The 27862-nt window shown below is 40.3% G+C and overlaps 1 protein-coding gene across 2 annotated transcripts; it reads right to left on the bottom strand.

The window, feature by feature from the left end:
• On the bottom strand, positions 1-27862 carry LOC137333673 (NLR family CARD domain-containing protein 3-like). 2 transcript variants are annotated; one of them, XM_067997948.1, is made up of 12 exons: positions 27592-27862; positions 25131-25244; positions 24110-24550; positions 19628-20065; positions 16062-17793; positions 12405-12491; positions 11133-11216; positions 10904-10987; positions 9764-9847; positions 7356-7439; positions 4103-4209; positions 1-1777 (listed from the first exon to the last, which is right to left on the bottom strand). In XM_067997948.1, exons 1-11 carry the CDS (start codon positions 27845-27847, stop codon positions 4125-4127), a joined length of 3489 nt encoding a protein of 1162 aa, XP_067854049.1. In that variant the 5' UTR covers positions 27848-27862; the 3' UTR covers positions 1-1777; positions 4103-4124. The 2 variants fall into 2 exon arrangements, with proteins under 2 accessions (XP_067854049.1, XP_067854050.1); XM_067997949.1 differs by lacking the exon at positions 7356-7439.

The following is a 27862-nucleotide window of genomic DNA, read 5'->3' as shown; positions in this document are numbered from 1 at the left end:
TTGTCAAAATAATTGAATTTATTTTTGAGCACAGATCACAAGTTTTAAACAATTTCTTTGTTATACAATGGAATGCTTTGAGAACCTAAACATCATTCCAGTCCTTATAGCATGAGATCAGCAGAACTCGCTGAGCCAAGATTACCTTCTTATACCTTTCTGTAAAGTGGCCAGGACGCAGCAATAAGATCCTGGATTTGATTCTGGTGTGTGCTAAGTTAGCTGATCTCAGCCAGTCACAAGAGCCTCACTGTACCAAGGCTAGGAAAAGAACTGGTCATGGTTCCTGTTCATCTGATCACTAGATAGTGATCACTGCAGGAAGTGCACGTGTGGAGATGCTGGTTGAGAACACGTGCACCTTAGGTCAAATAGGTCCTGAGACTCACTGCCTGCAGGGTTACCTCCATTCAGAAAAATGGACTTGACGCCAGGGATACATCATCTTGATTGATATTAAATAGAAAGGTATAGGGTAGAAATTACAATTGCTGCTGTTCCAATAACACTTAAAGTACTTCTATTAAATTCCTTTCTGCACTATGAACGAATAAAAAAAATTAACACTAGCAGTTTAACATCTACATTAAAATAGTGCAGAGAGGAACTTGTGTTAAGATCTTCGTAGGTGAACAGCACTGATCACTGTTACATCGATAATTCACGAAATTCTTGTGTCAAATGTTTCAAATCAAAATAGAACACTAACAAATCTGAAAAATATATTTACAATTATTATTTATGCATGTCACATATAACTTATTTTAATACTGAATTTTAACAAAAATACACTGGGGCAAAATTGGCCTTAAGTCAGTGGCACGAAAGGGGCTCGTAGTGAATTGGCAGTCCGTTTTACACCCGATTTTCTTTTCCATCGCTACGAGCCCATTTTGCGCTACTGGTGAAGAGCAATTTCACCTCTATTGCGCTGTATTCACGTACACACAAGGCTAGAAAGTCCAGTTCCTGCATAAATCAGTAGTAAATTGTGTGTTTCCGTAAGTAGCTTAAGGATTTACATATTGTGTAGATTACATGCTAGCTTTATCTTGCACAGCGGACTGTCTAAGGTAGTGCATGAATGAGCTGAACACCTGAGGCAGAATCAAATGTCTTGTGCAGCATTTAAGCTGAAGCATTCTAGCCTGGGACAGCAGGAAAATTTAATAAAATGGAAGCTTTTACCCTCGCCGTCGTAAAAACCCAACTGGTTCACGAATGTGCTTCAGGTAAGGAAACCTGCCACACTACTAGGTCTGGCCCACACCTGACTCCAGTCCCACAATATGTGGTTGACTCTAAATGCCCTCTGAAATGGCCCCCACCATCTTCTCAGGGCAATTAGGAATGGGCCTGGCCATATCCTGAGAACATATTTAAGAAATAACTATGCATGTTAGGGAGGAAATAAACATGAACTTACCGCACTTGACATTTCAACTGAAGTGTGCTATCTGTGCAGGGTGATTATCACAAATACAGAACTTTCACAACTGTACTTTAAAGTGGCACATAAAAGCCAAGGCAATGCATCAATGGCACAAACATGTAGCCTTTATAAGTCCCTGGTTTATTCTGCATATTTTCAAAGGTGGTTGCATTTTCTTAAGAGAAGAAAGTCCAGTGAACTTGCTCCATGTAGAGGAAAGCTCTTATGTTTGCTAATGTCGTTTACTGTATACGCATCTGGGTCCTACTGTAGATGGCTGGACACATTTCCCACTGTTGTGAACTTGCTGGTCTTGGGCCACTCAAGCAGCTTTTATTTTTAGCCCTGTTCAGACCAGAAAAATGCTGAATGCAGTAACAGATTACATTCTATGTTCTAATGAAATAGATCTTCCTTACCCTATAGTGTAGCTCCTTAACATCCTTGACATTAAGTAGGGCTTGAGATTAAAAGCTTCAGGAACAGAAGTAGTAAATGTCACTGCTTTATAACAAAAACACTGCCCTGTCAATACTAAAGAAAATAAAAATGTTCTTATTGTTCATCCACTAGAAATGACCTCTGCAGAGCCTGCACAAGAAGTGACCTGCATGTGTTCCTGTAGCACAGTCAGCATGCATCAGTATTGGAATGTGTTCACCTGTCTATTAAACTAGGTACACTACCCTAGTCATTGGCTATCACTAGATTCTGTGTAGGAGAATGATTTTCCTTTTAAGTTCTGGTTGCATTTTTAAAAATATAGGAGTCAGATCTAGTAATCAACTTTGAAATGTTTTGCACACCTTTGAAAAGCCTTGAAATACATATAGAAGTGGATTATTTCTCAGCTAATGCCTCTATTCCTGGGACAATAGGGCAGCACACTACCTTTTCAACTCTGGGACCTAAAGTCAAGCCACTCTGGTAGGATGAAAGTTTTCTCTCTCTGCTGGCTGTAAGGGGAGAAATTCGAGTAGCGTCGGTGAAATGGGCAGGGCGACCATGACCCAATTGAAATTGAGGACACCAATTGGGTGTTGCGAAGCAGCTTTCAGGTTGGAGCCTTAGGAATTTTGGTCGGCTCTGCACCTAAATTCCTCACCTTTTTGTGGACAGCCACCAGCGGTTCCTTTAAGGACCATTGATTAGGCTACTGAAGGCCTGGAACAACAGGGTGGGGCATGCGCTGTGCAGTTGACGACCAATTTTGCATCAGGCTTCTAGAACTGGCGCTAGGACCCCGATTTGCATATTCAAGACGCCCAATGCCTGTTTCAGGCGAGTGCCCTGGACACTTGGAAGTGGCCAGTTTCCAACTTGGCAGCTGACACACTTCCGGATGAGATTGGGTGCAAGAGATTGCAACCTGATATTCGTCCCCCAAACGCTCATTTCTCACCCAAAAAATGGGCACGATGCTGTCCTAGTCCCCCCCCAGTCTCAATCCATACTATGATTCTTTCCTTCCAGCAGGGAACTGCACTTATAGAGCATGCTGGTTAGTACTGTAGCCCTATCTCTGACCTGCACTCCCTTCGACCTTGGCATCCCTGCTTGGAACACAGGATTGTGGAATTTCCCCTTAAATAACGAGTCTTACTCAGGGATGGTAGAAGGTGTGGGAAATTGAAAATGGCAGTCAAGATAGTCTTCGAAGTTCAGACTAAAGTGCATTGTTGGGATAGAGTAAAAGGAGCTTTACTCTACAGCTGGCTGTGTTTTACCTGACCTGGGAGTGTTTGATACTGGTTGCCATAAAAGGGGAAGTATTATTCTTAAGCACTAACTTCCTTAGCTTTAGTTACCACAAAAAATTCACCAAAAAAAAGCTGCTACATATTCCTTGGCTGACCTAATTTTAATCCTAGTCTGAAATTGTATTATAAATAGTAGTCCTTTTGTCATGTGACACAACGTAAAACCAGAATAAGTTCTAAAAAATTGTACACATCATTCTTTGAAATGATGACTGAAGTGCATTCAGGCTGTAATATGCTCTCAGCGTTTGGTTTCTGATATCAACCAACCTCTTGAATATATTGCAGTCTTGTAACACACTCATAGGTATTGTTTGCTTCCTTTGTATTAACTATTAAATGCAGATGTTGAGCTAGTGTATTATTGCACAAACAACTGCTTATGACAATCAATACATGGTTTTACAGATCAAGCAATGAAAAGCCTCTCACTTATGATTTCTTTAAATCTGTACTGATGAATACTCTGTAGCATTGAATCATAACAACATTCTGGAATACACTGAATAAAGCACTCCCCGCGGTTTAGGCGTTGTTGATGAAATGATACCAAGTCCTTAAAGTATTAAATTTACCATTAATATTTTAATATTAAATATCCATTTTTTTCACTGTCCTGAAAATGTTAATATTATCGTCAGAATGTTTAGTCATTGTCCCAAAGTCCAGCATTGGTAGGTAAGAGGAGATAGGTTAACATAATATATGATGATGTGGGTCAAAGCACTTAATTTCACTTCTAGGGACCTGGATCGGAACACAAAAGGACATTTATGTCTTTATGAGCTGGACTTTACTCAGCAACCACTCCATCCTGGTATTCATGACATAAACTTACAGCAGAAACCTTCTCCAATTTTGTGTTTTCTTCAGAGATCCAGACAATTGTACTTCTGTGCAATATACATACCTATACACATCATTTTCTGAAATTAATTCAATCGAAGATTTGGGTTTTTATGACTGGCATTTTTCAATCTTTCCTTTCCATCATTTGATATGTTATTCACCAGAATCCTAAAAGGAAAAAAGTTAAAGAATTTCAGAATTTAAAACACAAAAACTTTGCTGTAAAAATCAGGTGAGGCTAACAGCACTCACCGTTATTCATGTGCAAATTAGATAGCAACTTCCGGCGACCGCATGTGCGCAGTTAAACGCGGAAATCCAGAAGTTGCTGTATGAGATGCGATGGTCCTCCAAAAGCAGCGCGAATACGGCATCTCGCCGGCTTGCTCCCTGTTCAAATGTATTGAACAGTGTGAAGTTCCTATACTTAACCTGATAGATATGAACTAATCTCGCCAAAAAAAAAGTTAAGTCATTTCAAATCTAAGTACCCTTTTAATGGCGTGGTAAGTCTTAATTACTGCCAAACAACATCGCTGGCACTAAAAAAAGACTTTTACAAGTATGGAGTCTCATTCCTTCAGATTTTAATTGTTGTTGGACATTTAAAAAAAAAATTATTTTACTCTTTCTTTCTGTCTCTTTTATCTCTGTCCCTTAATCCAACCTTTCTTTCCCTCTTTATTTCGCTTTCCGTACCTGATTTGACATTGAATTCACTATTCTAACTTACACTTCCTGGTTCAGACTCTGCGCTGTTATTAACGATGCTTCGATCTGATTGGTTAAGGAGATACACAGCTGCTTTTCCTGTACACACAGATGTCCTGTAGAGGGCGGGCGCTGTTCGTTCGCCGTTCACAGCAAATTCTGGCCCAATATATTAAAATCTTTGAGTTGGTAAAACTGTCAAGCCCCAGAAATTGGGAGGAGGTTCTGTAACCTCTTCTGCAAAAGCAAAAGGGGCAATTTTGCTCTTGTTGCACTTGGGTGTTTGGGTGCAATGCATAAAGGAAAATCAGGGAGGAGATCTCACATACATAATGGAGCACATTCAATTTTCCATCCAACTAAAGTGCAGTAAAAGAAAAATCTGCCCTAATATGACAAGAACACGTGTTCCTACTTCCTTTAGAAGTGGGTACTGTAACATTTTTCTGCCTGTTACAACAAACAGCTAAAAGCCATACCACTTCCTCTGACTCTCTGCGAGCAAAGTCACGAGAGAGTGAGGAGTTTTATAAAATATCATATTAGTTTAATTATTATGCTAGATATTTGAGATGATTCTGAAATTAACTATTTCACAGAATAAATGCATCTTATTGGTTAATACCTGATATTAACAGATATTTTCAATACAGGTAGGGTTATTACACTGTGATATTTTGACACACTGATGGCTGAAATTTACCAGTCTTTATTTTCAAATAGCACTGATTGGAAATACTTTAAGATTACTTGCACTGATAAGTGAGATAAACAGCATACTTACTCATTTTTTCCATTTTCCATTTTAATTCAATAGTATTTTACACAAGGAACTTTAATTCCGTCTCACAATGTGTAGAATTTCATTGTTAATAATACAAAAGTCAAATTGGTACGACATGGACATGTGTTATTTTTACTTCCTTTAGAGATGGGTTCACAGAATCTGTGATCATAGACACACATGAGACTGACATCTTAGAGTTGGAATCTACTGATTTAAAAAAATTGCACCTTTCCAATAAAAAGACAGCCTTGTGTATATGATCCTAATGTACCAAGAAATTCTAAACAACAACATGGGCAGGGGGGAGCCTTAAGAGAAGTTTGGCTTGGTGTACTAGGGGAAGGGAGTGAAGCAGCAGAGGCAGCTGAACGGATGGTCTCAATCTTAGTAACAAAGAAGTCCATGAGCTCATCGCACTTTTCGTTGGAGGTGAGGGCGGAGGGGGCAGGGGAGAGGGGTTTAAGAAGACGGTTTGTAGTGGAGAAGAGAAGCCAGGGGTTATCTTTGCATTCCTGGATGATCCTGGAGTAGTGAGCAGTTTTGGCAGAGGATAGCAGGACCTGATAGTGCTTTATGTGATCAAACCAGATCTGGCGATGAATGGCTAAACATTCACACTTTGCGTCCCTTGGACTTAAGGGAGCAGAGATGAGGGCCATACCGGGGGCACGACCAGGTGAGAGAGAGTAATTGTTTTTAATGGGGACAAGGGCATGAAAGATGGAGGTGAGGGTGTGATTGAGCAGATCGGTAGCTGCAGAAATGTTGTGATGAATGGAGGGCCAAAGGCTAGACAGTTGGGAATTTGAAGATGCGGTTGTAAGTGACTTGGGAGAGAGTTTTTCCAGGGGCAGACACAGAAGGAAGTGGGGTTGGGGGGGGGGGAAGGGGGGTGTGGGTGGAGAGGAATACAAGGAAGTGATCACAGATGGCCGTATCCGTGATTGACATGATGGCAGTAGAGAGGTCACATGAGATGGCAAGGTCGAGGGGGTGGCCGTGAATATAGGTAGGGGAGTTTATATGGAGGGAAAGATTAAGGGAGGATAGAAGGGCAGTGAACTCAGAGGAGAGAGAGCATGATGAGTTGAGATGAAGGTTGAAATCATCGAGGATGAGAAGTCACTTGGTGCAGAGGCTGAGGGAGGAAAGCAGTGAAGATATCTTGGTGAGAAACTTGGTGTGGTAATTGGGTGGGTGGTAGAGAATGAGGATTTTAAAGGCGAGGTGAGAGGGGTAAAACAAGGTGAGATACTCAAAGGAAGAAAAGGTGCCAGAGGAGTAGGGGGACAGGCCAAAGTGTGATTTGGTGATAAGGGTCACACCACCACCGCGGTGGTCTGTGCGGGGCAAGTGGTGGAAGGTATAGCCAGGCGAGAGGGCTTCATTAAGGCGGAAGGTGTTATCACCTGTCAGCCTGGTTTGCGCCAAGGCCATGATGTCAATGCGATCATCCACAATAAGCTCATGGATGGCAAGGACCTTATTCAAAAGTGAACGGACATTCTGAGAGAGATGCGGAGAGGGGCGGTGATAGCTGATCTGCTGCAGAGTCCACAGGGTCAGTGCTGGGAGGGGTGAGTGGGACAGGAAGGGGATTGGCAAGGTTAGCCCCCAGCGGATGCGCTGGGCGGGAAAGTCGGTGAAAGAGTAGGATCGAGCAGTTGGGGTTGCTGCTCGTAAGGAGACAGCGACGAGTGCCTCGATGGGCCCTTCGGAGGATGCCAAGAGAGACACAGAGGGAAACTGTAGGCTTATCTAAGAGGCTTAATAAGCAACTTTTCAAACTCAGGTACAATTAAAGCAACATTTTTACCACAACTCTTCAAGTGTGCCATTCACTTCTAAAGCACTTCTGAAGAAATCACTCCCCTTTTCAGTGATATCATTGTCTCCGAGTCTGTAAACAAGCATTGTCCATTTTATTACACAGCTACCAACAAGGTTCACGCAGATAATGTGCAAAATGAAATCCTTTAAAAATGAAGGATCCAAATCGCAGAATATATATTGCACACAAAACAATGTAACACTTTTGTTTTCAAGGAGCAATTTTCATAATAACATATAATGAACAATTACTTCCATTGTTTAACTGAAAATTATATAAAAGTGAAAATGGAAGTTTTAATAGTCTTGGCCAAGATTAAAGCATCAAGCTTGAAACATAGAACTTATTCATAATTTGGTAATTAACTCTCTTAATTAAACTTCTTCACTAAGGATACTCCGCAAGGTAAACAATGTTAAAACATGTTGGAAAGAGATATTTAAGTTTGATTATAAACATAGGAATCAATGCACATATGGCTGCATTAGTAATTCAACAGGCTGTCAATAAAAGCAGTGATTTCCCAACCAAGATAGTTGTGGGATTGAGTGCAAGAGCTGTCTGCCATTAAAATCTGCTTTACAAATTAAATTTTTAAAAAATTGAGAAACCAATTTGAAAGGCTAAGTCCATAGTGTAGGACACTTCCAAGTTGAGAAGAGTAAACGGGTGTTGAGGTAAATCAGGAAGTAATGATTAGACGATGCCAAACTTGAATTTTAAAAGCCTGAAGATGGTAAGTAAAAGGAAAGAAAGAGGGAGGCAAGGAGCTCCACAGCCCTATGGTCCTGTGAAAGAATGAGTTAGATTAGGAGAATGTAGTGGGCCTTGATTTTAACACCATGAGGTTGTAAATAGGGGGAGAGTATGAAGAACAGCATATCTGGAGGTTAGGAGGAACAAGAAAAGAAAGTTCAGAGAAGCACTGACCAGAATAGTATTGATAAAACAGAGAGAGAGAAAAATTCACAACAGAAAGAGAGAGGATAAAGGCTTGAGATGAGTAATAGATCACCTATCAGATGATAAGGAATGAGAAGAGCCTCCCCAGGTATGTGAATAGTATTCAAGTGGACTTGGGTTTTAAAGAGAGTTTAGGATTTGTGAGGGGAAAACAAGTGTTTAGCGTGAAAGTGGAAACCAAACTTCATGGAGGCATCTTTAGCAATGGATAAGATGTGTTCCATTTGAGGTCAGAGGAGATAGTAAGGCTAACAATGTTGATAAAAGAGGGCTCTTATTACTGAGGACATACAACCTGAAGGAAGTTGATGAATGACAGAGTGGAATCATCAGCTGAAGAGTGGATATGGTTGGATAATGATTGTAAGGATCATGAAGAAGGAATTGAGTATCAGTGAGGATAGAGCTCCGGAGAACCCCTGAGTTAATGGGAAAAAAGAGTCAGGCAATAAGCCACCAACTTTTGCAAATAGAATGATTTGAAAGGAAACTACCTAGTCAAAAATTAGCTTTGGTGAGAAGTCATATGATGGTAAGTTAGATGTGCACCTGGTCTAATGTTTTGGAGATGTCCAAAGTCATGTTGAAAACCATAATGTCAAAGATTAGCCTGGTGATGGATAATTTGCGATTGAACAACAGCTTACACAACTTTAGAAAGTAGAGGTATGGGCAAGAGGATAGTACTTGAAAAGATAAGAGTGATTGTTTATTTGAGAAATAGGATGAACACGCAAATTTCCAAGAAGAAAAAGTGAACTGGGAGTAAGAGAAATTGAGGAGATGTCAAAGAACAAGGGTGAGTTCAGAGGCACATGTCTTGAGGGAGATAGGAGAGATATCATCAGGATCACAAGTCATATAGGAGTCCAGAGAGTGGAAGATCCAACAGACCAGGCAGGGATAATAGAATGGAGCAATGGAGGGAGGTTCTATACCAGGATCATCAAGAGTAGAGTTGGAGGACAAAAGTGAATCAAAAAGGTTATTTTTTTTTAAGGAGAGCTAGCAATAGTATCATGGGGGCAGAAGAGAGGTGCAAAAGAGAACCTATAGAAGTCACAACCCTGGCAAATAATTTAATCCCTACTTAGAACTTTTTTCTTCCATGTGCAGCCACTTAACTTCAATTGCCTGCATCCTTTTAAATTTACCCATCACAGCTTATAAGCTTCCCTGAAGGGCTGCTTACATGCAATTTCCTGCTCCTCTCTGGATAGCTCCCAATGCCAGGTTGAGTATTCACACTATGTAAATGAAGCTCACTTCAAAAAAAATCAGCCAGGCACAGTCAGGCAAGTGCTAAAGTACCATCCAACTAACACCTGTTTATAAAATTTAACTCAAAAGTTCTTATGGAAGTAAGTGTGCAAGGGAGGAGGTGGGAGTAGAGAAAGTTTTAATATGCGAGTTTCGATTTAAACCCTTACCTTAATTCAACCAAGCTGCGATTTCTTTTTACTGCTTGTGCCATATACATTGCCCCTTCATCCTTGATTTTGTTAAATTGTAAGCTGGATTAGGACAAAGACACTTATGTTAATACTCTTCTATAATGAAAGCTGTACTTTTAGCTCCAAAATGACTTAGTTGATTAATACATTGAGCAGTGTGGAGCTCAGTCATACAGACCAGCAAGTTCCCAGGTTCAATCTTCAATCTGTGCTAAGTTAGCTGATTTGACTTTAGGTGGTGGAAGAGGTGTTACAGTTGGCCTCAGTGCCCATGGGTGAAAGAGGGGAAAAGAAAATCAGCCAGGCTTTCTCTGTAGATTTCGATCCAGTGACACCTGCTGTGCCATTGGGCCCATGAAACTGTCATGGCCTGCAAACCAACCAATAATGCAGGCTGTAAGGTTGGATTTCGCCTGACTACCTTTGTGGGTGGGGACACAGAAACTTTATAGGAACTTCCCTCAGAGATTAATTCAATTGAGTAGAATTAGGTAGAGGCCTTGATAGAGAAAACTGTACATGGTCTGTGGAAGGAATGGGTTTGATGACCCAAACAGCTTTTCTTGTTCCATGCTCTTGTATGTTCTTATATTCTTACATAGCCCATATGTTGAGCTTCCAGTGGGTCCTTATGAGTATTAAATAGGCATGGTCGGCACAGTAAAGCTTCATGGCCACAAAATTCTAGCTTAGCGAAAGCCTATCAATGGTACCATCCTTGGTTGTCATTTGCTTTGTCAGAAGTTCTGTCCCTAACAAGGTATTGAGTAAATGACAGAGACCCAGCACATCTCCCAAGGAGTTTTGGGCCATACTTATAAATAGGTCTAAGGCACAATGTTATCATTGGTCATTTGATGATGTAATTGTGTCTCTAATTATATGTGGGTGATACTAATTTTTTTTAATCTTACTTTTACTAAAAACACAAATAATAAAATACACAAGTTAAAATTTTAACAATGCAGCATAGATTACACACTGGTTGCAATGAGAGTTCCTCTGTTTGTCAACATGAGGAGCTACTATGGAGTTTTCAAAGCAAGCCACAAACAGCACTGGCCTGAAATTCTGTAATATGGCAAAGTATTACACAAAAAAGAAAAAAAAACATACCCGAGAACTCTCAATGTTGTGTTGATCTCCAGAGCTTCAGCCATCGATCGGGCACCTTTGGCTCGGACGGTATTTGCTCTTAATCTAATGAGGACAAAGTGATTTAGCTAAAAACAAGAGAACTTAACAGCATCCCAGCCATCATAACGGCAGTGAAGTTAAATCATTTTATTCATAAATTCTCCTGAAAGTTTGACAAGTGTTCTAATTCACCAGGTTTAATACAAACCCCAATGTTTTCAGACTGCTGTTTGTTTTCAAAGCTTCAGCTATTTGTGCTGCTCCTTTCTCCCCTATGGAGTTTTGCTTCAACCTGTGAAGATCGGAAGGCATTCAGTTACTGTATTATTTGTACCTTGTGTCTGGAGTTCAAATTAGTGATATCCAAATATTATATACAAACACAATAGTCCATCATCTCAATTGTAGAATATAATTTAATGATAATTCAGTTGGAAATATTCCTGATTAGCCTCGTTATCAGCATGAAGGGAAATCTTTCCTGCATTAAAAATGTTAAAATGCAGTTTCTTAAAACATAGACTGAATAGCAGGAAGTTATTTTCATGTGCTATGAACAGAGTTTATCACACAGTACGTTATTGTAGAATTTGTATATTACTCTGCCTGTCAGTAGAACCAGGTGTACAATGGCTCAAATAACATTTCAAATAATTTTTTAATGTTGATAAGTAAGATTGCTATTTTAACCAACTAAAAATAAAATGATGTAATATGTCAAAAATCAACTGTACAATTCACATAACCCTGCACCACTATCATCAAAATCAGTTACATAGAATCCTGATTGACTTTGCCATCCTGTGGAATTCATTAACCTGTTCTTGCATATTCATAGATTTTTAAACTATCTTCTTTAAACAGTGAATGCTGATGATACTGTCAGGAAACTGGCTTGGAAAATTTACCATTGTCATACTATGTGTGGGAGCATAAATAATATACACACAATTAAAATGATATTACAATCACAAACATATTTTTGCTATATTTGTTATATATATGAATACCATATTTCTGAAAATTCACATCTTTTGCATCATTAACTTTAATGAGTCCTTCCAATTTGCATGATGTCATCAGCATTCAGTATTTAAATCAAATAGTCCAAAAAATTACTAATAGACAGAAAATTGATATTAAATCATAATTTTTTTAACAGTTTGATCTTTAAAAGGGACTCTGAAGGATATAATAGCCAAGTTTATAATGAGAACAAAAGTTATGAATCTAAAATCACACACTGTTATGAGGTAACAGTTGTGGGAAGGATCTCATAATGCACGAATGACTGTCACTCTTATGCTGATATTTTAAATCCTAACAAATGTATTTTTTAAATTAGCCTTCATTTTTTCTCTACATTTTTTAATTGAAGCAAAGCTTTACCTTTAATTTTACTATTATGCCCTTTTAATTAAAATAAAACCAATCTTTTTCAATTTGGTGCATAAAAGTGGAACAGACATGGAAATTTTACCTTAAGATTTCTATTCTACACATTTTACTTTTGAGTGCATTGGCAATGGACTCTGCTCCTTCGTCCTCCAGCATGTTTCCCTCCAAACTGTTGAATAAAAATAAAACAATAATTATCTTTTCTTTAGCTCTGACTCTGTGAATGCAGAATGTATTTCTGAACCAATGAAGTATTAATTCACTGAACTATAATTATTCTATTTAAGCTCTGCTAGCATTTTCCCACATACTAAACAATGTAATTACTTTCTTCCTGTCTCTTATTCACATTTAACAACAACTTGCAATTATATAGCGGCTTTAATGTAGAAAAATGTCCAAAGGCACTTAACAGAGGCGTAAGAGAAAACTAGATGCCTGACCAAAGAAGGAGGTATTAGAGGGCTGACCAAAAGCTACATCAGAGGTGGTTTTTTAGGAGAAGAGGGAGTTGGACAGACAGAGGGGTTTAGGGAAGGGAATTCCAGAACATGGGGAGGCCGAGATGGGGTGAAGGGATAGGGAAATGCACAAGAATTTAGAGGCAGAAGAATGGAGTTTTCAGGCGGAGTTGTAGGAGGTCATCACCCCCCCCCCCTTCAAAAAACCCACCGTTGACCCCTCTGCCCTTGCAAACTACCATTCCATCTCGAACCTACCTTTCCTCTCCAAAGTCCTTGAACGTGTTGTCCCCTGCCAAATCCATGCCCATCTTTCCCCCAACTCCATGTTTGAATTCCACTAATCAGGTTTCCACCCCTGCCACAGTACTGAAACGGCCCTTATCAAAGTCACAATTGACATCCTATGTGACTGTGACCATGGTAAACTATCTCTCCTCATCCATCTCGACCTATCTGCACCCTTTGACACGGTTGACCTCCTCCTCCAATGCCTCTCTTCCAGCTGGGTGGGACTGCGCTCGCCTAGTTCCATTCTTAACTAACTAGCCATAGCCAGAGAATCACCTGCAATGGCTTCTCTTCCTGCTCCCTCTGGAGTCCCCCAAGGATCTATGCTTAGTCCACTCCTATTTCTTATCTACATGCTGCTCCTCGGTGACATCATCCGAAAACAAAATGTCAGATTCCACAAGTACGTTGACGACACCCAGCTCTACCTCACCACCACCTCTCCCAACCCCTCCACTGTCTCTCATTTGTCACACTGCTTGTCTGACATCAAATACTGGATGAGCAAAAATTTCCTCCAGCTAAATATCGGGAAGACCGAAGCCATTGTCTTTGGTATCCGCCACAAACTCCAATCCCTAGCCATCGACTCCATCCTTTTCCATAGCCACCGTCTGAGACTAAACCAGACCATTTGCAACCGTGTGTCCTATTTGACCCTAAGATGAGCTTCCGACCACTTATCTGCTCCACCACCAAGACCGCCTACTTCCACCTCCGTAACATCGCTCATCCACCCGCTGCCTCACCTCACCCACTGCTGAAGCCCTCATTCATGCCTTTGTTACCTCTAGATTTGGCTATTCCAATGCTCTCCTGGCTGGCCTCCCATCTTCCTTTCATAAACTTGAGCTCATCCAAAATTCTGCTGCCCGTATCCTAATTCGCACCAAGTCTCGTTCCCTCATCACCCCTGTGCTCGCTGACCTACATTGGCTCCCAGTCTGGCAACGCCTCGATTTTAACATTCTCATCCTTATTTTCAAATCCCTTCATGGCATCGCCCCTCCCTATCTCTGTAACCTCCTCCAGCCCTACAACCCTCCGAGATCTCTGCGCTCCTCCAATTCTTGCCTCTTGCGCATTCCCAATTTTAATCGCTCCACCATTGGCGGCCGTGCCTTCAACTGCCTAGCTCCTAAGCTCTGGAATTCCCTCCCTAAACCTCTCCGCCTCTCTACCTCTCTCTCCTCCTCCATGATGCTCCTTAAAACCTACCTCTTTGACCAAGCTTTTGGTCACCTGCCCTAATATCTCTGTATGTGACTCAGTGTCAAATTTTGTTTGATAATGCTCGTGTGAAGCACCTTGAGACATTTTACTCCATTAAAGGCGCTATATAAATGCAAGTTGTTGTTGTGTTGTTAGTTACAGAAATTGGGAAAGGTGAGGCTATGGATGGATTTAAACATAAGGATGAGAATTTTAAATTTGAGTCCCTGGGGGACTAGGAGCCCATGTAGGTTAGTGAGGACTTGGTGCAGGTTAGGATATAGGCAGCAGAGTTTTGTTGAGCTGAAGTTTAATGAATGATGAAAGATGGGAGAACATTGGAATAGTCGAATCTAGAGACGACATCAGCATGGATGAGGGTATTAGAGGCAGATGGTCTGAGATAGAGGTGGAAGTAGGCAGTTTTGTCATTTTTCTAGGGACTCCACTGGTCTCCCACTAGATATACAGTGGAAGACTGGTAATACTCCTGTAGAATTTTAGGGCTTAAATATTCTTCAACATGGGGAGAGTTTTCTTAGCTTTTATTTTTTAATTATATTGAGTGACCAGCACCATTGTACCTGGGAAATATCTAAGGCAAGACCCAAACTTGTTATTTACCATAACCAATTGCTACAAGTCCTATAACACCTGTATAAGCATTTTAATTTAAAGGCGTTTATGTGGCCTGCTCGCATGTGTGTAGGACCATTTTCCTTTAATGCTATGATTAATCACAAATTAATTTAATACAGTAATCAAATATTAATATTTTCATGTTCAATGTTTTAATCAAAGTTCAATATAAAATATATTTTAATGCGAATTGTTAAGAAAAGATTTGAAAACATTAGTTGCAGTATAAATGGATCAATTACAAAACAATTCAATTTGAAAGCCAAAAAGCATCCTTAATATTTACTCTGGCCAAGTGTGAATATTATTTACACTATAATCTAAATGTAAGGTGTGAGACTCATCTGTCTGGTTATCTATACATATAATATTAAACGTATTTTCATTAAAAAGAATTTAGCAGATTTATCTTTAAAAGACGATGGGCACTAAATTGGGCCGTGTAGCACCCATTGTTTTGGCGCAACTCGGCCTCTCTGTCATCCAAGATGGTGTCTTGCCCTACTCCCCCCCCCCCACCGCGGATATAGGATGTCCCTCCTTCTGTCCACCTCTTGCACCAAAGTCTCCAGTGCATCAGCAGGGAACCTTGGTGCATGCACTCTCGCAGGCCTGGTGCCAACTCAGATCGGCAGATCGGTGAGGCCTTGCGTGCAGAATGGAGGATATAGTAGTGCACAACCTTTATTTAATGTTTTGACATAACTCATCAGTGTGTAAACATAGGGATGGGACCTGCATCTGTATTTTACGTGTGCGATGTCTGATCTCCGTTCAGACTCCGTGCAGACAGTAGACTGTTATTTTCAGCAAATAACAGGTACCAGCTACCTTTAAGAGATTTCTAAGAAACATCCTCCCTTTAAGAGATTGCGCTCCCCCTAGTGGTGGAAAGTGCAAATTGCATTGATTCCACGCACAAGGCCTGGAATGGAACACTGATTGCAGGTAAGTCCTTGTGTGGGCCGAAACTTGGGTCCTGCCTGCGCAGGGGTCATTGGGTGATAGCACATCACACTATCTAGGCCCAAAAACGGCCCCTATCCAATTTTCTCCCCCCACAATGGCTGAATCACCGGAATTCCAGCACATTTCTAGTACTTCTAGTTCATGTAACAGAAACCACATTTTAATACCTCAATGTTTTGACTCTTGAGAGAACAGACTCCAATCTTTGGAAACCAGATGCTCCAGCTTTGCACCCATCTAATTCCAACGTTTCAATAGCTGTATGGTAAGAAAGAAGGTTTGCAACTGCAGTGCAGTCAGTCACATTCAAAGAGATGTAAGAAAAGTTTACAACGTCACTGATTTGGGAGGCAACTAGTTGTGTTAATTTTTCATTTGACGCTTCATATAGACAATGAAAGGCTGTTAGTTTTTGTCTTTTGTGTGCTGTATATTTTGTAATATTTTCTGGAGTTAACGTGTCTTCTTTTGGAATTTCAACAGCAGCAACATTTTCGATGGAAGCAAAGACTTCCTTTTCTTTAACTTGATGATGTTCAGGCACCAACTGCTGCACAAGTTTTCTGTTGCTCTGAGAGACTAGGCCAGCAGTGAACCTCAGTACAATCTCAAATGCACTGCTCTTTGAACTGAAGGCTTTGTGCACATAATCCACACCAGGCTCATTTGCAGAAATGCAATAGAGTGCTGCAAAAAATTCCTGGTGAGTCAGATGAAAAAACTGCCATATGTGAGATTGCATCATTTTCAGGCTCTCTTTGGTGAGAATCTTCTTCCAGAAGGATTTTGCATCCTTGGAGACGTTGCTTTCAATGTCATTTGCTGAAAATATTATTGTTTTATTGATGACCCCATGCCATGCAAGTTGTGCCAATGTAATTATTTCATTTTTGTCTTCATCATCTCCTATACAGAAGGACTCAGGGTCTTCTTCCTCATCATTGTTACAGACCAGTAAACACTTGGTGAATCTGAGGAACAAATCTGTGATTGTCCTGGGAAAGGAAGACAGCTGAGACCACTTGCCTTTAGAGTGAAAGGATTTATGGAGGTAGAAGCACAGGATGTCACAAAATGCAGGAACATAGCAAAGTCCATACAAGGAATCAATACTCTTCACGGTTCGAAAGACATGATCAGCAACTTTTTTGTCCTTGAGGCACTTCAGAAAGTATGCAGCAATTTCTTTTTTGGAAAATCCTAAGATTTCAGCACATCGATGAAAATATGTTTTGTGCTCTAAGTCAATTGTGGTTGGGCGGGATGTGATAAGAACAGATGCCTCACGAACAAGATCTCCCTTTATGATACTTACAATCAAATGGTTAATGTGCTGAGCAGTGGACGGGCCAACAATTGAATGAACATCAAATTCAAGAGGCAGTCTGAATTCATCCAATCCATCAAATAAGAACAGGATCCCACTCGGAAATTCCAGCATCTTATTGCATGATGCTCTCAGATGAGGGTAACTACGTATGATGAGCTCAGTCAGACTGATTTTTCCGTTAAGTGTGTTTAACTCCCGAAAACTGAAATACAGCAGCATATAAAAACCAGCATAACTTGTTCCACAGGTCCAACTATGAGCGAGTTTCTGCATCATAACACTTTTGCCTATACCTGCCACTCCTTGCACTAGAGTGACTCGTGGTGGCTTTTCCCCAGGTGCAGATGGTGAAAGAAGCTGCTTCAAATCTATACGCTCACATGCTGTATAATCTCTGTGTTGCAGGAGTTCATGTTCTGTTTTGTTCCTTTCTCGAACATTGAGAATGACCAGGCTGGTAAAATGTTCCTGCAGCAATGGTCTGGAGTTATCAAATGCAAAGTATGGTTTTATTCTCTCCATCTGTGCCTTTAATGTGTGCTTATGTGTAGTCACTGCTTCAGAGATTTCTGTAATTACAAGAGAAAAATAATGACCTCCTGTGGAGCCTCCATTATCCACCATAATGAATGGGGCCTTTTCAGTGAATAATAGAAATTGGCACATACCCATGTTTCTCCAAATTTTGGTCGTTGCACATATGGTACAGTAATACAAAGGACACAGAATGAAAACATGTACAATATAAATCACAGAAAATGAATTTAATCTTTTTTTGGTTTATGAGGTTGATTTATGTTGAACCAAGGAGATTGGTGTTAGTGGCCAGTGCAATAGGACGACGCCTGCTACAAGGCTTTGTCCTACAAGAATTAAGGCTAATATGAAAAGCAAATAATTGGAACCTAGGTAATGGAGGTTTCATTCTCTATAAAGGAATGCAAGACATTTGATAAATTGGATGATAAATGTAATTCATTTTAAGAACTGAAATATTTCTTGTAGAAAGATATAAAGTTACCCAGTAAGCCAGTTCAAACTATAATCTACTCCATTCCACTTACATAGTAGATAGAGTCTATTATTAAAATCAGTTAGCAGGAGTGTTTGGATACTTGATTGTCACAAATTATCTTCAATATACAACCTGTATTTGTGTGATCATCGGTACAGTGACACAAAAATTCCCCAACTCTCGACATGTCCTGAATGTAGCAAATATGAATTGTTATGGATGGGTAAAAAAAATTATACATAAAACAATGTGATTACTTTCACCTTGCATCATAGTTCACATATCATTCATCATAAATCTGCTCTCCTCGGTCTCATTGCTTTGATTTCAAGAAAATGAAAATTCCCACTTCATCCAAATTCCTAGGAACACTCTGAGGAAGGAGTCGTGGTGCAGGCAAGGTTCCCAAATTAAAATCTAATCTCGTCCTAATCTCTTGGATATCATTTTGGATGCAATATTTTTAATATACTTTCTGCAAAATCTGATGTATAAATTGTTCTTTAAAATAGCTTTTTAGTCAATAAAAATGAAATAACAATGCCATGTGCCAGTGCCAATGCCAATGCAATGTGAATTGAACACCATGGGACATATACACTGATGTAACTCCTCCGCAACACAGAAAGTGGGTTGTTGCATTGAGTAGAAAACATAAGAAACCATGGAATGAGGAAAGGCCCTTTGCCCAATGAGCTTATTCCTTCCGATGTACAATGCACAACTATACTGTCATGGCTTCCATCTAACCCAATCCAGAAATTCCTGAGGAAGGCTACTTAAACCAGCTAAAACTTCCTAAGAAGCTAAACCAATGGTGTCTGCAGAGTGTTTCAGTTATAGCCGTGGATTCGGCAAAATTAGGTGGCATATATGTCAATGATGATCAGTGGGGTGGAAGTTCTTTATTGGCAAGTGGATGACCTGGTTCAGATGGTGATCTGGACAGGAAGTGGAGGGAGTGGTGGGGGGTATAGGGAAGGGAGTAGTTTAGGAGAAGCGATGTTCAATGAGTTGCGTGTGAACAGTTGTGGCTGCAGACTGATGTCGGAGGCCTCCTGCTGCAGCTGCCCTGTCTGAAAATGGGGATGAAAATTGTCCCGTTTATGTGAAGGTTTCAAACCAAGCATGATCAATGCAGACCCAACAACGTGTACTCCCCTCGGTCAAATAAGGAAACTGAAACATTAGGATAAACCATGTCTACATCATTATAGAGTTCTTTGATACTTTATCTGTAATAAGGTTTAAATTGTGTTTCCATCCATCGGTATTAAGCAACTTCCAAACAAATAGGTCCAAACTATTGATGATATTGGAAGCTTAAACATGGAGATGCCTATTCATTATTAGCATGTAAGACATTACCTTTGACAAATCATGCTTACCTTCAGGGAAATTAGTTATTTTGATTTTTTCATTGTTGACCTCAAATGAAACAGTTGGCAGGTCTTCATGGAGAAGATCAATAATTGGCCTGTCACCTTTGTCAGTGTAGGATTCCAGCAGTGATTTTACATACTCCTTTATACCAGGATAAAGGTCTTCTGTATCTTGCAGCACATTGAAAAAATGAGCACATGCCTGCTGACCTCTGTAACTCAGCATATCGAGAAGAGTTCGCCCTTTATCAACGTCTGGTTTATCTTTTACTATATTGTGGTCATCTTCAGAGATTATTTTCTTCTCCAATAAAAGGTTTAAGAGCGGCAGTATATTTGGACTGATGTAATTAGCCACAGTACGACGACCGTCTTCAATAGCATATATTGCCCAGTCTTTGCGTTTCACTTGTGGTGGAAAATATGCAGTATTGTCACAAGCACCTGATAAGAATGGTATGAAAACATTTAAAATCAAACATTACCAATCATCCAATGAAGCTGTTTAAAGATGTCTGATTTTGTAGCTACTAAGATGGTGATTACAGCGAAAATAACTGTGGCTTGTAGTTTTCTCAACTGTCGCATAATTTTACAACCTGCCATATTATTTTAGCCTGGAGACTTTATATCATGGTTTGAAGTACTAATTTGCTAATTGTTTTCTCTGTTTAGTAGGTTAAATTATGCACTTAGCAGAGCAGCTACTAGGACAACGATATTGAAAGTTACTGTTTATTTTACCCATTTGTTATAGTGAATGGGCAATGGAATTGTCTTTGTTATCCGAAGCTAATGCTGCTAAAAGGCGCGATCTAAGTGGATGAAGTAGGAATGTCTGTTCTTTTTGAGTGAAGTCCTTTGGTGGCTCCACTACTGAGTAATGTAAGGAGTGTGCTGAATGTTGGTCATTAACCACATCAGCTGCCTTAGGGGTTTAAAAACACAAGCCTGGAATTTCTGCAGGGTTCTCTAGCAGGAAGTTGGTGGAACCCCTGGAAAAATGTGTAAATGACTAAAAATGGCCATTTATGCCATTTCTCAGAGGGTTCCACCAATCTCCCGCCAAAGTTACAACAGGAAAATCAGGAGAACCCCACGGAGTTTCAGGGCCATAACTACTAGTGTGAGAAGTAAGCATCTTTCACTTTTCTCTTTTTTCCACCAAATTTCTCTCCTCTTTTCCTCTTATAATGGCTCATGGGGTTGGGGGTAACATATTAGCATGGATAGAGGATTGGTTAATGGACAGAAAACAGAGAGTAGGGATAAACGGGTCATTTTCAGGTTGGCAGGCTGTAACTAGTAGAGTGCCGCAAGGATTGGTTCTTGGGCCTCAGCTTTTTAGAATCATAGAATCATAGAAGGTTACAGCACGGAAGGAGGCTATTCAGCCCATCGAGTCCGCGCCGGCTCTATGCATGAGCAATCCAGCTAGTCCCACTGCCCCGCCCTATCCCCGTAGCCCAGCACATTTTTTCGTTTCAAGTACTTATCCAGTTCCCTTTTGAAGGCCATGATTGAATCTGCCTCCACTACTCCCTCGAGCAGTGCATTCCAGATCGTCTTTCCAACCATTAACCATTTATAATCTATATTAATGACTTATATGAAGGGACCGAGTTTGCTGACTATACAAAGCTAGGTGGGAAGGTAAGCTGTGAGGAGGTCACAAAGAGTCTGAAAGGGATACAGACAGGTTAAATGAGTGGGCAAGAAGGTGGCAGATGGAGCATAATGTGGGGATGTGAGGTGATTCACTTTAGTAGGAAGAATAGAAAAACAGAATATTTTTTAAATGGTGAGAAACTAGTAAATGTTGGTGTTCAGAGAGACTTGGGTGTCCTTGTACAAGAAATACAAAAGGATAGCATGCAGGTACAGCAGGCAATTAGGAAAGCAAATGACATGTTGACCTTCATTGCAAATGGGTTGGAGTACAAGAGTAAGGAAGTTTTACTGCAATTGTACAGGGCTTTGGTGAGACCTCACCTGGAGTACTGCGTACGGTTTTGGTCTCCTTATCTAAGGAAGGATATACCTTCCTTAGAGGCAGTGCAACAAAGGTTCACTAGATTAATTCCTGGGATGAGAGGGTTGTCCTATGAGGAGAGATTAAGTAGAATGGGCCTATACTCTCTGGAGTTAGAAGAATGAGAGATGATCTCATTGAAACATATAAGATTCTGAGGGGGCTTGACAGGGTAGATACTGAGAGGCTGTTTCTCCTGGCTGGAGAGTTTAGAACTAGGGGGCATAGTCTCATGATAAGGGGTCGGCCATTTGACTGAGATGAGGAGGAATTTCTTCACTCAGAGGGTTGTGAATCTTCGGAATTCTCTACCCCAGAGGGCCGTGGATGCTGAGTCGTTGAGTATATTCAAGGCTGAGATAGATAGATTTTTAGACTCTAGGGGAATCAAGTGGTACACGGATCGGGCAGGAAAGTGGAGTTGAGGTCGAAGATCAGTCATGATCTGATTGAATGTGCAGCAGGCTCGAGGGGCCTTAAAGCCTACGCCTGCTCCTATTTCTTATGTTCTTATGTTCATAAGGCATTGACTCCTTGCTCAAGTATGGTTCTATGGGCATCTATTGATCTCTGATACCTGATCTATTCTCCAGGTGTGAGCATAGACAGCGTCATAGTTGAGACTGATCCTGTCCTTACCTGACATTCATATATGCACACTTTCAGCAAGAGTTGCTGCATAACACTCAGGAGCAAGCCCCTGGCTGATTTTTTTTTCTCCTTCTTCCTAACCCACTGGTGCTGAGGTCAATTTTGGTACCCCTCTCACCACTCCACCATAGATGAGCCAACTCCGCACAGAGCAGGTCTCAAACCTCTTGGTCATGAAGTAAACATTTAAAGGGTATATTTTCTTGTTTGTTTAATTTAAAGAAAAAGTTCACAAAGTACCAAGAATATTTGGGGCAAAAATGGTGTAGTTCTGGTGCAGAGGACCAAAATTTGGGGTGTACGCCAGAGTTACACCCATTCTAAAATACATGCAAAATTCCAGTAGAATTGGCTGTGGGCAGAAGATGTTCCCTTCCCCAAATTGCTGCATGTTTGCAAATGACAGGGTAATGAGGGCAAAAGCTGCTGTCCTGGAAATTCCAACATTTACACCAGAATTGCACTTGACTTAACTTAAATCTGTAGAAAAAAGGATTGAGTTACTTGTATGAAAATCTTTATCTGAAACATCAACTTTGACTGAAGTAATTACAACAATGTATTCTCAGCTGCACAACTTAAAAAGGATTCTGCAAACTGTCTTTCAGCAGTTTCAGGCAGGAAATCTTTTTCTTCCCACCCTTCTGTCATGGAACCCTTACCATGGGGTTCACTACGGCCATTCCCATATATATCCTTATAATGGAGGCGGAACAGGAGCTCGAGGAAGAGGAAATGACAGAGTATTAAAAGATAAGGCTACACCAAAGGAGGAGAAGACCAACTAGGAGGTATCCTTCCACCAGCACCTACAAACCACTTCACTCCAGGTAGTGCTGCATTCTGTCAAATTTTTTTTGGATGTTGGCACTAAGAATGACATTGAGCTTTGCCATGACCCCTGCCATCTGTCTCAGGTCATCTGAGATGGCCCTCATTGGCTCAATATGAGATTGATGTTCATCCAGTGACTTTCTTTTTAGAGCAGAACCTCAGAGTTCTGAGGCCACAGGCTTGGGAGCCAGTAAGGTTACTTCTGCAAAGCCTTTGCTCCCCATTATAAGATCTCACTTTCACCCCTGACTCCTCTGGGACTGTGAAGGTAATGAATGAAGGAGTGCTAGACATACAAAGACACTGCAAGGAAAGGTAAGGGAGAACAGTTGGCTTACCTGGGCTGCTTCGCTGAGGTCATTAAACTTCCTTCTGCACTGCAAAGTAGTCCTGGTGTTCAAGGAGATGGCAGTACCACAGCCACCTCCCTTCACAACGTATGTGCTACATTTTTGGTGGGTTTCTGGCCTTTCAATCCTCTTTTCTACAACTAAACTTCTAAGTGTACACATTTCATCACTTGGGTAAAAGGAGCAGCAGATGGGCTACCAACATTTCAATCTCAGCAATCTGGTTAATATTTTGGTATCCTGGCAGTACATCCTGCTCATTTGACTGGGGGCATGTTAAGAACAGTCAAAGCATTCAGAGATATCCCAGAAATTACTGTGCAAAATTAACATATGAATACTTAACCATTCCACTGCCCACTATTTTAACAAAGGCATTAATCCAAGTATTTCAAATGGGTTAGTGTGTCCATTAAAATAATAGACAGAGGAATTCAACTGAATGTGTTAAGTGCTTGTATGCTAATATTGCACACAATAATTTGTAGGCTATAATATTATACACAACTATGTACTGGCAAAGGATTTCTATTTTGTTATTTAATCATGCGCATTTTGGCACAGATTAAAACAATTCCAACATTCTTTAGATTTCTTATGCAGTAGAACACAGCAACTCACCTTGGATTTCTAAAACAAGTACTTTTGAAATAGTTTGCTTTAGAGAATCATGCTGGACTTCAAAGGAATACATCAGTTTTACTCTTGCAGTTGATGCATGTTTGAAGGTTAGCTGAGATATTAAACTATACGTTCCACTTCCTTTGTGTTGTTTCAAAGTAAAGGTAGTGTCATATTCTCCTTTTGTGAAGGACATTGTTTCATCTTGTTCCTTTTCACTCTGAAAATAATCTTCATTGCTCCTGTATTCACGTTGTTTTATAGAAGATGAGGTGCTGTTCCATTTACTGATGAGAACCCTCTGGAATTTACCCTCTTCCTCTCTGTACCAAGAGACACCAATTGCTTTCGGTTTGAACCAGAGAACTGCACAAGCCAGAGAGAGTGGATCATCCACATGGAAATGGTTTGGTTTTATAATATCTGTCACTTTGGGAGCAACTGAAAAACAAAGGAACAGAATCACCCCATTGTTCTTTTCCAGAAAAAATTAAACTGTAATTCTAGTACTGTGCTGCATTGATCATTTTCCCCACTATTTTAAATTTATTTTAGTGTTCCATTCTCTTTACGTTTCTCGGATAGAAGCTAGGTGATACCTTTCAACTGATCTGATTGATTGACAACCTTCAATCCCAGTGAACAAAAGTCGATCTCTCTTCTGAAATGCTGACAAGCTGACACATGGGCTGAAGCACTAAATGTCAGCTTATAAAGCTAGTGGTCGGCAGGTATACAAATCTGGTTAGAATGCGATGCACATTTAAATGTTGTGGCTGAAAAGAACAATTACAATGTATGGTACAAGAGACAGAAGGAAATAGTGTTATCTTTAAAACTGATTCATTGTCACTGGGTCAATATCCTGAAATTTTCTACCTAACACCACTGAGGGAGCATCATCACCACAAGGACTGCTGTGGTTCAAAAAGGCCCACCGCCACCTTCTCAGGGCAATAAATGCAGCCTTGCCAAAGTCACCTGATCCCGAAAACAAATTTTAAAAAGATTGGTTATTTACCTGCTCTTTTATTGCTGTAGAAAATAAATGTTCCAAAGCAAATAGCTGCCGTGATCACAAAAGTTAGAACAGTAGTTGTGAGAATTGCCCCTGATCGGACTCTTGGGTTGGAACCTAAAAAAAACGCAAGACCAAAGATGTGTTATTGATTATTTATCTTTATTTGTTGCTGTTTCTCTGTGCTGGTTATAGCAAGACTGAGCTTGTGGCAGAAAATAGAATTTTAAATTTTGTTGCAGTGCAGCATAAAGCAGCATCTTGATTGATAAATGATGCAGAATCTGCTATTTCATTTACAATGTCTGGTGAAATGGACAAGACCCCTGCTGTAAATAAAGAAGTCATACAATACTCCATCCCCTATTGTAATTCTTGACATTTTTAAATATATCTATATCTCAGAGGGCTCCAATTCCTTCGCAAATGGAATTCTTTCAACAAGAAATAAATTTAAAACTTGTGACAGTTCAGTGTCTGCATTGCCATTTATATTGTGAGGTCAACACAAAAATAGTTACTTATTGTTCCAATATTCCACCCAGCCTCACTCTGCAACCCAGATGTGCTGGCAACTCATGCTCCAGGCCCTAATTTAGAAAATAAAGCATTTTCTTTTCCACTCTAAAGATCAAGAGCTGGCTTGCATCAAGGCCTTTCTTTTGCTGGTGATAAAACATGAAGTGGGATATGGTGATTAAGAAAAAAGCCATGTGTTGACAAGTAGCACTACAACATGATAATGTAATATAAAAGAACAGGGTTGGAGGACATTTATTAAACATACATTTATACTTATACTCCCACGCATGCAATGGAAAAGCTTCTTCTGGCCTATGTGCAAGATCCAGGATCAAACAGTGGCACAAAAGGATAAGAGGCTGCAAAGAGGGATGGCTCCAGCCTACACTGATCTGTCACTGAATACCATGGCGGACATACCTCTGATAATGCCCTCAATGAGGACCTGAATTCAGCAGCTTGGACTTGGGACATTTAGAACACTAAGATGTATCGCATGACACAAGCTGCCCTGAGTAGATTCTTCCACCAAGTTGAAGGCAGATGTCTGTTTAATAGCTGATGAGGAAACTCTGAGACTTGGGATGACTGGTGCTGGAAGGGGATAACTGGAAGCCCTGTTCTCATATTTCCAGGGCCCAATACCTAACATGGTTGGCTTGCAGAGAGGCAAAGAGGTGGTCCTCAAGCTGCACATCTCCAACTAGTATGGTGTATGATGTGTGTCCATGCTGTGGTCAGGAGGATAATGGCAATGCACTCACACATTTCATGGTCAGTTCTGATGCTTACTACACCACTTTGAGGAGCTCTTAGTGCCAACTAGCAAGGACTCAAACCTGCATTTGTCAATTGTCTATTGACAAAACAGCTACAACCCTCTTGGTTGGGGGGTGCGGGGAGGGGGTAATTGGATCTATTTGGGTTCAAGATGGCTCCAAAATGATACAAGTGGTTATAGAAATTCAGAACTTAGTTAACTCTCCATGGCAGACTCATAATCCAATATCTGAGCCAAGCAGATCCCAAGTGCTCCAGAGCAATGTTGATGACTGACCTGTCAATCTGGCTCACTAATGGAACTTGGATGGGGTAGATTTGTCACTAGGGGCTGGGAATTTTTCCATTGGCTTCAGATAACTCTGCAAACCAATGAGTGGGTTTTAGCTGCAGCACTATTCCTGTGCACACTTGGGAGTACCTAAGCCCTGGCTCTGCCAATCTACACCTAAGCTCACTAGACTTAAGAGAGTGGGTTTGTGTCCCAATAGGGAGAGTGTGTGGACTCCATATTAAAATTTTACACGTAGCTTGGGGTTCAGAGACTCTTAAACATGCTGATGGATTTATGTATCTGTTGGATAGCTGACTGATCAAAAAATAAACTGGTTGAATCTTTACTAATAATAGTTATGAAAACTGTTGGTTCCCAACAGTAAATAACTGTGTTTTTGCATATTTTGACCAAGGGTTAGCAGAATGAACTGAATTCCACATAATTCAGATATAGTATTAATATTTAGAATGGAGTATGATGACAATACTACTGCTTTGTTGTCTTGTACATTTCTAGTAAATTCATATGAAAGTTCTTCAGAATTTCTATTGTAATACCTTTGTGAACATTTTCTGAAAAACATTCAACAATTGTCTGCATTTCAAAGAGCAGGCGAGCAAGGAACAATCTGAATGAAGAAGATAAACTGGGCCAAAATTAAAATATGGTGAGGCTCATTGTAAGGAACAGATGTTTACATGTGTAGGAACTGGATGATGTCTGTTCCTTATAATAACTCGTCATGTAGTGTGGCTCAGTTACACAAATTCAAAACAAGTTCCTCCAAGTGAAAATAAAACAGAATTCATGCTCAATCAGAAGAATCAGAAGAATGAAATGTTGCTCGTCATTTACTAGGTACTATTCTCCTTTATTATTACTCACCCTTGATGGTCAAACTAACAGCTTTTTGTAGAGGTGTCTTTAAAGCTTCATGATTAACTTCACAGATGTAAGAAGCTCCATCATCTGTTTGGTTGCCGTTGATAATTAGGAATGAAAGCAGATTAAATGTCCCATCTTGATTTTGTTGAGGTAATCCTGTAACCGCTCTTGATGTGATAGCGACTTGGTTTCCACTGTCTTTTGAGTCACTTTTTAACCAAGAGATAGAATGGTTTTCTGGATAAAAGTTTTTCATCTCACAAATTATTGT

The sequence above is a fragment of the Heptranchias perlo genome, chromosome 16 (assembly GCF_035084215.1).
Source record: "Heptranchias perlo isolate sHepPer1 chromosome 16, sHepPer1.hap1, whole genome shotgun sequence".
In the NCBI taxonomy this organism is placed as follows: domain Eukaryota; kingdom Metazoa; phylum Chordata; class Chondrichthyes; order Hexanchiformes; family Hexanchidae; genus Heptranchias; species Heptranchias perlo.
This window is presented reverse-complemented; position numbering and strand designations above follow the sequence as displayed.